The sequence below is a fragment of the Chenopodium quinoa genome, unplaced genomic scaffold (assembly GCF_001683475.1).
Source record: "Chenopodium quinoa cultivar QQ74 unplaced genomic scaffold, ASM168347v1, whole genome shotgun sequence".
In the NCBI taxonomy this organism is placed as follows: Eukaryota; Viridiplantae; Streptophyta; class Magnoliopsida; order Caryophyllales; family Amaranthaceae; genus Chenopodium; species Chenopodium quinoa.
Window position 1 is genome coordinate 7,084,995 of NW_018742763.1, and position 12,148 is coordinate 7,097,142.

General features: G+C 35.5%; 1 protein-coding gene across 3 annotated transcripts; it reads left to right on the forward strand.

The window, feature by feature from the left end:
- Positions 1-851: 851 nt before the first annotated feature.
- Positions 852-11,446, forward strand: LOC110724443 (probable E3 ubiquitin-protein ligase RHG1A). 3 transcript variants are annotated; one of them, XM_021903862.1, is made up of 6 exons: positions 852-1,309; positions 2,701-4,470; positions 7,066-7,116; positions 10,649-10,747; positions 10,826-10,969; positions 11,102-11,446. In XM_021903862.1, the coding sequence occupies exons 2-6, from the start codon at positions 2,707-2,709 to the stop codon at positions 11,231-11,233; spliced, it is 2,190 nt and encodes a 729-aa protein (XP_021759554.1). In that variant the 5' UTR covers positions 852-1,309; positions 2,701-2,706; the 3' UTR covers positions 11,234-11,446. The 3 variants fall into 3 exon arrangements, with proteins under 3 accessions (XP_021759554.1, XP_021759553.1, XP_021759555.1); XM_021903861.1 differs by having other exon boundaries at positions 853-1,309; positions 2,618-4,470; XM_021903863.1 differs by having other exon boundaries at positions 853-1,309; positions 2,713-4,470.
- The last annotated feature ends 702 nt before the right edge of the window (positions 11,447-12,148 follow it).

The window sequence follows — 12,148 nt, forward strand, 5'->3', positions numbered from 1 at the left end:
CCAGTACGGCTCCACATTTTTTAAATCGTGATTTGTTCAATTTTAGAAAATGGGCATAATTGTCATACCAAGTCATATTTGTGGGCTTTATATGGTAATTTGCGGGCGATGTTTAACAAATCCCCAAACTTTTGTCTCGACAAATGCGCAAATCCAAGTGTAGCTTAAAAAAAAAAAACAAACCCAGAGGGAGTATTTTCTAGCAAATACCTAGACCTTATTTTACTAGGTAAACCTAAATAAATGACGTACTTATATTTGAAATTGACTTAAATCAAATAAATTATCCTTCTTGTTGCTTAAAATTGGTCCGATATCATCTCAAATCTTAGTTAATTTGTATGATAAAATATCCTTGTTGCCGCTTACAGTTTGTTTCAATATCGTCCCAAATCCTATGTAATTTATATGCTCCCATATCTTTACTCAATTCTAGTCTTTTATCATCGCAAATCTTAAGTAATTCTTATGGTTAATTATCCTTATCGTGACTTAGAAAGTGGTTCGCCTCAATTCTTAGGTGATTTACATTGTCCCACACAAATAAAACGACAAAATTATATACTCACTCAATATGATTTTCTTATTTACCCGATCAAATAAGCACTAAAACAACTAAAACAAGAAATGACCAGCTAAAACCATCTTAATAACACTCCTAAATATCATATCATATTTGTTCAAAAAAAAAAAAAAAACCCATATCATGTATTATAATAGCAAACAAGATTTAATCATATTAATAATTTGCCTCATATATGTGTCCAAAAAAAATAATTTCCCTCATGTAATTTCCTTTTTATTACCTTTACAAAGAGTAACAAAAAAAAAAAAAAAAAAAAAAAAAACCAAAGAGGATTCTTACAAGTTTGAAAAAATGGTAGTTTTTGTCGTGGTGTTAGAATTAATTTAATGATATGCTGGAATTGGACATTATATTGGTAAATTGAAGATTACTGACTCCCCACCCCTCTTTAATCACATCTCTCTTTCTTTGCACCTTGTTTGTTTTTCAATCTCTCTCTCTCTCTCTCTCTCCTCATCTTCCAACCCCTTCAACCTCTCTCTTCCTCCCATTGCTCAGTGGGTTTTGTGTTGTGTTGTCTTCTTTCTCTCTCTTCTTTCTTCTCCCTTTTTTCTTCTTTTTAGAGAGAGAGAGAAAACTTTCAATCAGTAGGTTTAGGGTGACTTCTTATCTTACCCATTTTTGATTTTTCCCCTTCACCACCCTCTTTTTCTGCCAAAATTCTTTTTTTTTTTTTTTAAACAATTTTTTTGGGATTTTTTTGAGGCAGATCCATTTGTTAAGGTATGTTCTTCATTTTAAAATTTTTGATTTTCTTTCAGATGATCGGTTGCTGGTTTTGCTGTTTGTGTTTTGTTGATTTTTTTTTTTTTTTTGTTCTGGGATTGGTTTTAGTCCTCGGATTTTAAGCTTTTCTACTTGAATTTATGGACGTTTTTTTTTTTTTTTTTTTTTTAAATTTGTTTTAAATTTAAGATTTTTATTTTTGATTGTAGATTCTTCAATTTACTTGAATTTAGCTATTTTGTTAATTAAATATTTTTTTTTCTTTATCAGGCAGTTATGAAGTCTCTGAATCTGTCAGGACCCTATTTGATATACTGTATATTAATAGTTTTCTGAAAGTTTCGACCTTTGTGACATTTGTATGTGTCATTTTTTGTACAAATTTGTATGTTTTAAAAAAAATGCATGTTTGAGGGAGTAACTTAAGTATGAGTAATAATTAACTTGGTTTCTTGCTGTGTATAATTAAAGTTGATTACTTGTTAACGTATCATGTTGGGATTGATTTTTCTGCATAGTTTTTGGGTAGATTTATTAGTAAGTGAGCATTTGTTGATGATTTATCATGTTGGTATTGCCTGTTGCTGCGTATTCTGTGGGTTGTTGCTGTATTAATGCGAGTATATTTATTGATGATTTGCTTTCTTTGGAATGGGCTAGAGAAAAGCTGTAATTTTTATAGTGAATGCGGTTTTCGATGGCAGGGAAAGCATGTTGTTTATTAGTGTTGTATAATGTATGGTGCTGGCATAAATTATATTGATTAACCTTGGAGTAAAATATTGTTGGTTAATTGAATGTATGCGCATGGTGGCTGTCTTGGTAGGGTATATTAGTATAGATAGCTTGAGGGGAGTTAAATTATGTTCTTTGCTTGTTAGTGAACTTTTGAAGATCACACTGTTTAATTGTGCAAGCAAAACAGCAATCGTTTTGGGACTAAAGCTTTGTTGTTGTTTGTATGTACGATTATGTATCTTTCCTTTATAGTCTCTATATTATTTCTCATTTTATTATCATTGTGCATGAGTTGATAATATTTGTAAGCTTTAATGTTTAACTTGTTACTATTTTTTTTTTGTCTAGCAATTGTCTTGTAATTTCCCCATCATTTGATTTATATCCTTTCAGTTTTTGTATGTGCTTGGGACTGGGAAAACTTGTTTTTAGTCTATATGATTCTCTATCGTTGGATGTTGTTTATTTAATTAGTATTTTGTTTGTACTAAGCTATGTGGTGCCTTATCACTGAGTTGATTATGTCCTCAATACACTTACTTTGTCTCGTTTTATCCGTGGTTGCAGTTTGAGAATCTCCAAAACACACCAGTGGTTTTTCTTTGATTTCTCTTGCAATATTTAATCATTGTCTAAAGAAATAAGCACAGGTTGTGATGCAGGGACAAAGGAGTACCATTGGTTCCCTGCCTGATTCAATAAATTTTGATTATGGGCCTCCATCAAGCAATGTGGGTGTAGATCAGCAAATTTGCTGGAATAATCACCGGAATCCTGCTGAAAGCAGGTTGTCTGACTATAGGATTTCAGCTACTAGTTCAGATACATATATGGGTGGTGTAAGCCAAGAAGGGAGAAACTTTAATAGATGGAATATTGGTGAATCAAGTTCTACTAATCCTCAGAACTTGGTTAACGATGATGACCGAATGACTCAAAGTGGATGGCCTCCTTCATTGAATGGCTCTGTTGGTGCTGCATTAAGGCTAGAGGAGCAACGATATGAGCCTACAAATTTTGTTTCACACACTGGTGTAAACTTAAACCTTAGCAACAACCAGGTTGTAACTGGGCCCTCTTACATGCGAACCCCTGACACTGAATCTGCTTCGCAAAATCTTGACTTAACTGACGGAAATTTTCATAGAGTTGATGATAGTATGGACTGTCCTAATTTGTCGAAATCTATTGGCTTTGAGAGCAAATTTCATCCTTCAGCTAGTAGCTCTTCTGATCCTTTTGCTTCTTCATCTGGAGGTGGTGGTTTCCTTGTTGAAGAGGATGAGGGTAGGCCTGGTTACTCATTGGATGGTCGTCGTCTTTCTTGTAAGAGAAAGGCTTTTGAAGGAAATGCTGGACAGTCTTCTACTAGTGGAAATTGCTTTGCAAGGGCAGAAGGTGGCATGTGGCATGCAGCTCCTCCTCGCTATGATGCCAGCAGCAGTGTTAATGTATCCATTTCATCAGAAAGTTCTCCGAGCATTAACCCTCCTGCACAGGTCAATCCGCGACTTGGATTAGGCATGGGTGGAGGAGTTCCTGCTGATAGTCTTCGTCCTCTTACTGTGCCTGGAGCTTCAGAAAGTACTCAGAGGAACTATCGTTTGAGGGTGAATCCCTCAGTACAACCAGATTTTTTGCCAAATAATTCATTTTCATCCAATCTTGGTGGCAGTGCTGCCCGACGACCTGATAGCTCGTCAGCTCATCAGCCATTAAGATTTGTGCCGATAACTCCTCTTGATTTGATGTCACCAAATCCCCCGGAAAGCTCAGTTCCACAAAGTCAACCAGTCATTTTGCGTGCTGCCCTTCGGCGAAATGTGCAATCTCACAGGTGGAATGGAGCCACTAATTTAAGGGCTGGAAGTTCATCAAATCCTGCTCCTTCTGGTGGGGATACTGTGTTGCCTGAAGATTTGAACTCTAGAAACCTGTCGAGAAATATTGCAGAACATCCTATGTTTGTACCTCCAGTAGAGGCTAGAAATTTGCCTCAAACTCCAACAAATTGGAGTTTAAATAATGGTAATGTTAGTATCTCTAGAAACATTCCATCGAGCTCTCGCACTGGGTCTGCTTCAGCTTCCCATACTACACCAGGACCCAGTTGGGCCTCTCACCGCCATCCTTCATCACAGTACTCCCGTAGATTATCTGAATATATTCGTAGATCATTGCTATCTGCAGCTGGGTCGGACATTGCAGGCCAGAGCAGTAACAGTGGCCAACTTCGTTCAGGTCCATCTTCCTCGCAAGATGGTATACTTCCTTCTAGCGGTGGAAACCAGGGGCATAATCAGTTACACTCCAGGTCCGCATTGTGGAGTGAAAGGCAAGGTGATGGTGCTGTTGGGATTCCTTATTCTTTGCGGGCCTTGGCAACTGCTGGTGAAGGAAGAAGCAGGCTTGTTTCTGAGGTTTGTTTGATATTCTGCTTCTCTGTGGTTTTGAATGTCTCTGATGATATATATATATATATAAAACAATAATGTCTGGTTTGGGGCAATTCTCTTGGGTGTCAACGTTGCATGGCAACTGTGTTTGGATTGTGAATGAATTTCCTATCAAGGCCAAACTGTTTACCCTAGTAGTACTCTTTTTACAGCTACTTGCCATGTTTGGTTGGTATAATTATATGAGCCAAATTCACTACTAATAATGTTTCAAACATTAGGAATCTAGTTTATAACATCTTTGAACTTTTCAAATAATGTTAAATTCTTGGAATCCTTTTTTCACTTATCCCTCTTTCCCTTCAACTTATTTTAGCCATTTCCTGTGTGTAAACAGTTTGATGAATGATTTTGAGCTTACTGTTGCTTAAAGGCATTTATTAGTTACAAATGTTTTGAATCACACCTTGCTTTTACTATTTTAATGTTGACGACGCTTTTATACTTAATATTATCAAAATTTATATAAAACAAAACCTTGTGCTGTAACCTATCACTATTTCACAACTATACAAGGTGTATAAAAGTACATTTGTTATTTTGGTTTATAAATTTATGAAAACAATTATAAAAGTGTAAATACGAATTTTGAATTGGCAATATGCCAGCAATTCATGCTATGACAGCCAAAACTTATAATGTATTTAGGAGAGATAAACCATGTATTATAAAGAGTGAGTTAGAGAAAGAGCTTTAGTGAGTTAATGTTTAATAAATATACCGAACACTTGTTTTTTTAATTTCTTTATTTTAGTAATTAGAAATCTTTCTACTGATACTATAGCAAAGAGAGATCAACAAGGCCGAGTGAACTAGATAGCTAATTATAATGAAATATCTGAGTGAGAAAGACTGTGCACGTGATGGAGGATAGAAGATAGAGTGCGATTGTGAGGAGTGGGATTAGAGAGTGGGATTTCTATCAATGGTTGGAATTTAGGGAGTAATACATCTCAAAATAGTTTTCTTTTTTTTTTTTTTTTTTTTTTCTTTTTTCCCTTCTGTAATTATATGGTTTTTAAGGGCTTTGTGGGTTATGAACTTATTCATATTGGGCCAATTGCCTGCTCCATTTAATGTAAAATAGGATTTATATTGTCATGTTTGGTTTGTGAAACCCTAGTTTTGACCTGATCCATTTAGGTTGTTGTATCGGGTCAACTTTTGCTAATCTAACCATAGTATGCTAACTACCATGAGTTGCTTTGGAAGTAGCCTATGATAAGTTAATTTGTCTATCAATCCTTTGTTTGGCTTCTTTTATTTTATAATGAAACTCGAACAAAAATACTGAACGTGATTTATTATTGAAAAATATATGCTGGTTATCCATGGTTGGATATTCCATTAATCAATCAATCAGTCAAAGCCTTGATCCCATAAGTGGGGTCGGCTACATGAACCAAAAGTGATTATTCCGTATAATCATCCGTTTGATATTCTGTTATTAATTTTGAAAAAATCTAAAGGTCCTTGAATTAAATTCTATGTATAGTAAGAGCTCTGTGGCTAAAAAGCTGAATTATTTGACCCCCTCAAATTTTCAATTATTACAGTTATTGTTTATGGAGGGGAGCTATATGCTGTAAGGCTTTGAGAAGTGTTTTGCCAAGTAATAGGATTTGTCCAGAAATTATTTAGACTGAACTTTGAAATCTAGTTTTCAGGCAAAAGTTGTTTTTTTTTTTTTCTGCTTCTGGTTAGATGGCATTCTGTGCAGCAACTCATAATAAAATCGATCACTAGTGCTGTATAGAGAAGTAGATAGCAACACTTATGTTTTAGTGGCGGTGGTTACTGTTGTAATAATTACCTTAGAAGTAGAGTATCCTTACCTTCAGTTTGGTTCTACTCTTTAATTTGCAGAGAATCTTCTTGTTGGAATGTATTTGCTGTATCTGTCATAACTTTATTGTAAACTATGATCTGACGTAAATTCTAAAAAGCTAGTTGAAAAGACTATGTACTAAGGATTATTTTTTTTGCTTTAAAGAATGAGTATGAATTTGATGTGAATGTTGATGTATCTAATTCCGTTAGTAATTCTTTTCTCAGATCTTTAAGCTTGTAGGATCCATCTCTATTACCCTACCTTTCTTAGGCAATTATTGGCAGTTTTTTTCTTAGTGTGTTACAATTGCTTTTTGATGGGACATAACCTTAATTCCGATGGATGTATGAATATTTGCAGTAATTATAAGATGTGCTCTTTATTAAAGAGTTATTGGTTCCGTTTGTTTCCGTAGAATATATGATTAGATAAGGTGCAGTGTGATTCTTTGCTTTGCAAAAACAACCTAATTGGTGGGGTGTATATCTAAGTATTGTCATTGTTTTGTTGACCATTATATTTCGTTGCCATTGATTTCATCTAGGAAAGAATTTTTTGTTGTCCATGAAACTTGTGCCATTTTTTCAAAAATTGTTTTGTTTATCTATTTATCAATTCCCCTGCCCCCCCCCCCTTCTTTTTTTGCACTGTTGTCTTGTTTTATATTGCTATGATGTGATATCTGGATAATTATAATATGAAACTGATGTTTATTGTTTGTGGAACAGCTTCGTAATGTCTTGGATATCATGCGTAGAGGTGAAGGATTACGTTTTGAGGTTAGCTTCTAATTTCAATTCTGCATAAGTGTAAAATATTTAAACAGCTTTTAAGTCATGTATATTGCTGTAGACTCATATACCTGATAGTGCTTTCAGCTATAGCTTTTGATGCCCTAGAATTGGATTGTAAATATCATCTGGATTCTCATTTTGATCTTATGATAATTTTCATTAATTTATTGTGGCTGAATATGCTACTTGGACAAGATTAATGTAATGCCCAAATATGAATGTTCGCAAGGAGAAATAGGAATAAACTTAAGCTGCCTATCTAATTTATATAGACAGAGAGGACTATTTCTGAAAAGGCTGGGTATTAACCAACGCAATTGTTGGGCACCAAGTTAAAAGAACGGAGACCGTAGGAATTTTGAGGGAAAGGGCTGGGTATTAACCAAAGCAATTGTTCCCTTTCCCATAATTTGTTAAACACTCCATATTATTCTTGTGCATTGATCATTACACTTGATAGTCTTTTTAGGATTTGACGATTAGTAATGGATATTTCTAGGCCATGCAAGATTGACTCTTAGAAATATGGTGTCCATTTAAGTAAGGTAAAAAAAATAATACGAACTTTGAGCGGTCTGCCAAAGTAAGTTAACCTTTTGATTATTTTTCAATAATACAAACTTTGAGGGGGTGTTTGCTTTAAACAAGATAATTTACCTATTACGTAGATGATAGATTAACAAACCTTATTTATTTTATTTTTATTTTTTATTGAAAGATTTTTTCACAGTTTAATTAACTCGCCGACGCCCTCCCCCATCCCACCCGTTGCCGTAGTCATTTCCCGAACCACCATCCCTCTATCTCTACAAAACCCCAATGAAACTCCTCCCCTTCCGCAAGGCAGTAACCCCCAACCTCCCCTCCCCCTACCCTCGAAAACCCTAGCCCTCTTTTCACGCATTAAGCTCATGAATACGTTTATTTGCGCGACAACCACTAGAATATTACAGAACGATCTAAAGAGGGTCAGCCCTCTTTACTGGACGGGAAGATGCGAATTGTGAAAGCGGTGCCGAAGATGCTACAATTGCTTCAGCGGGAGGTTATGCTATTTTGGGCTTAGCTCAAACCAAAGCTATCGTGTGCTAGGTGGGGTTGCCGGCCGGGGGGAGAGAGGGGGCTGGGGAGATGCAGGGTGTCGCCGGAGGGTAGGGCGCTGAGGAAGGGGCAGGGGTTGTTGGCAGGGAGGGGAAGGGGGGTGGCTGGTGGGGAAAGGGGCTGTTTCTTTTTTTCTTTCTTTCTTTCTTTTTTTTTAAATAGTAATAATATTAATTAAAGTAATTAATATTATTTAATATCTTTTAAAAATTAAAAACATTAAAAAAAATTCAACTTAAACTATCAAACCCATAAACAATGACGCATGTCCTACATAACCTGTTAACTAAGGTAATAACCGGTCATAACCTGTTTAAATCGGATATTTCCCAAAGTTTGTTGACTTGTTTTTGAAAGACCGTTCAAAGTTTGTATTAGTTTTGACAATTTCTCCTTTAAGTAAACAACTTTTACTGGTTTCATAAGGAATGTGCTACATACCGATTAAAGATGCAAGGACAAATTTAATTAGTTACTTCTTGTATGAAATTAGAATGTACCCGTGCTAATGCATGGGATGTATTCTATGTAAGCAAAGACAATCTTAATTTTTGGAGAGGTTATTGGATAGATAGTTATTGGGGGAAGTTTGTTTGTTTTTGTTTATTGATTTTTTTTTTCTTTTTATTTTTTTTTATCTTTATCAGTTTGGTGTTTGTCATTGAGATAAAAAAATTAACAATCATTTTAGAGTTTTACATGACCATTTACAATGAATTTTGGACAAATATCTTTCTTATCATCATTTAAGATGAACATTTCATCAATCATCCTTCAACTGTGGCCATCTTAGTTTATTTGAAACTCCATTGGTTTATCTTCCAAGTAGCGAATACGCCTTCACTAGGGAAAGTTTAACAGGTTTAAGGCAGCCTTTTATTGATTCTCCCAAAATAATCCAACCTTTTGATTATTTTTGAATAATCCAACCTTTGCTACCCATTTTCTCGTAGCACACCCCACCCATACAACCGGGTGCCAATCCACGTGTCACTTCCTTATTGGTTAAGAATTTTTATTTTTAATATTAAAAAAAGTTAATTTAATTTAATCTTTTAGTTCTAATAATAATTAAAAATCAAAAAGCCCTCCTTTCCTCTTCCTCCCTCTTCATGGCCACCATTAACTGACCCCATCCACGGATCCACCACTTCCACTTCCATAGCCACCACTAACATCATCCATAACCTGCCTCACTTCCACCACCCAAGCAGAAAAAAAGCCACCCTTTCCGCCACTTAGACAACCTCTTGCACCACCCCACCTCCACCACCACAAACCTCAAAACCCCACAACCAACATAACCTCACCCCCAACTACCACTGGCCCACTGCACCCCCATTCACGACTTACCCCAAACCCCAAACCCTAGACCATTACCCACCTCCACCCCTAATCCACAACCCAACATCAAAGGCACCTGCCCACCACCCACACCACCTCACCAAATCCTATTTCAACCATTTGCACGAGCACCACCTCCACAACCACGACCAACATCAAATCACTAACGTCAACATTTCTAAACGAGGAGAGAGAAATTGTAGGGGTTTGAGTCTCTTTGGTATTACCATTCATTGGGGTATTGAGTTTTGGGGTGGTTTCTGGCCAAATAGGGTGGTGAGAAGGGTGGGTAGCAGTATCTAGTGGTGGTCGGAAGAGAAGTTGGAGAAGGGGTTGGTTGTGGTTGTGGTTGTGGGGTTGAGGGAAGAAGATGGGTGGGGTTGTTATGCTTGAAGGTGGAAAGTTGTTGAAGAGGGGAGGAGGAAGGAGGAGAGAGATAGGAAGCCATTGTTGATGGTTGGGTAGTGGGTTGGGCTGCCATCCATTGATGAAAGTAAGGAAGAAGAAGAATGAGGAAATAGAGGGAAAAAAAGATAATTTTTTTTTTTATTTTTTTACATGGGTAACCGGTCACATAGGTTTTCTGGAAGAAAATGGGTGGCAAAAGTTAAATTGTCACATAGGTTTGGTGGAAGAAAATGGGTAGAAAAAGTTCAATTGTTTAGAAATAATCGAAAGGTTGGATTATTTTTGGAGAATCGGGCAAAGGTTGGAATATTCTTGTCAAATTTTCCATCATTAGTCATCATCATTACTAGTGTATGTCTTTGATTGTAATAGAAGGAGGTTAAGAATTTAAATTATTATAAAGTACTTTGTAGCAATTTTAGCTGGATTATATGTTGCTGTATAATCTCATGTGTATTACTATAGATTATATCACTATATTGCCAATTTGCTTACCTTGAGTCATTAAAATGTTTATGCTAATGCCACAAAACTCTTAGAAACTATGGGTGCCATGCGAAGGAAATTTCATTCGAACCTTTGATTAAAACCACCATGAGACAACCAGCTTCTTGGAAGAATTCTGTTCTGTATATAACTTGGAAATTTATTATATTGTTTGCAGGATGTTATGATCCTTGACCAATCGGTCTTATTTGGAATGGGTGATGTTCATGATCAGCATAGGGACATGCGACTTGATGTTGATAATATGTCTTATGAGGTAAAGTATATTTTCTTAGTCATGTAGTCTACAGACTAATTACATTGGCAAGGTATATGATATTATGTTCAATTATAGGAGCTATTGGCTCTGGAAGAGCGCATTGGGAGTGTTTGCACTGGATTGACAGAAGATATGATTTTGAATCGTATGAAGCAACGTAAGTATATACATACTATGAGTGATGACCAAATTGAGGCGGAGCCTTGCTGTATCTGTCAGGTAATAAACCTTTCCACCCATATGCATGCTTGAACATCAAATCACTTGCGATTATAATTTACTAATGCTTTCTTGTTTTTTTTTTTTTTTTTTTTTTTTTTTTTTTTTTTTTTTTTTTTTTTGTTGCAACAGGAAAATTATAGTGATGGAGAAGACCTAGGCACCTTGGATTGTGGACATGATTTTCACCGTGAGTGTGTTAAACAATGGCTTTCGCACAAGAATTTGTGCCCCATTTGTAAAACAACAGGTCTAGCTACATAGAAAAAAAAAACACCATTTATTTTTGAAGTCATTGCTTCCTAAAGGAATGCAATAGTGGAACAAGGTAAACTACATCGGAGGTCAGAAATCTGTGGATTATTGTTTGTTTACAAACTTTGTACTTTGAATCATTTGATCGGCTAGAGAATTCCTTATTCTTACATTATAATTGGTAATGTTATGTACCGTAATTCATGATTTTATTTTTCTGCATCTCTTTGGATATTTGCTTTAGTAACCTGTTTAAATAACTCCTGTGCTTGTTACAATAAATCATACTCATACTTCATAAACTTGTAGCATTGTCAGTTTCTGACCTCGCTTGAGTCAGCATGGTCTGGAGGAAGTCCATCTAATATTAGTATTACTATGTGTGTGTTAGTTCACAACATGGTAATTTTGTAGTTTTTTATGGAAACAATAGGATAGTTCTTCGGACAAGATAAAAATAACAGCAAGAAAAGAACAGAAGAGAGAAAGAAGTTAGAGATGGATTGGAAGTGAATAAAGAGAAAAAACAGTGAGGAAGAACACATCATCAAATTCTTCACAAGTAAAAAAATTCAGGTTGAATTTTTACTTAAATAATACTTCATTCAACAATCATCCTATATGTACTAACTACGAAAAGATTATTATATGTACTAACTACGAAAAGATTATCATTATTTTTTTTTTGGGACAAAGAGAACTTCATAAATATAGAGCAATTATAATGTTTAAAGTAAACAAACTAAACGGAAGGTACTATAACAAACCAATACAATAAAACCACAAACTTGGAAAAACTTGCAAAAACACATTTTACATTTTTACTTGTGCTTGCCAAGGCTAGACCAATGGCCAAAAAACGGAAATGACAGCGCCTTAGTAGAGGAATTTTTGCATAGAAATGGAGTCAAAATATTGATGGAA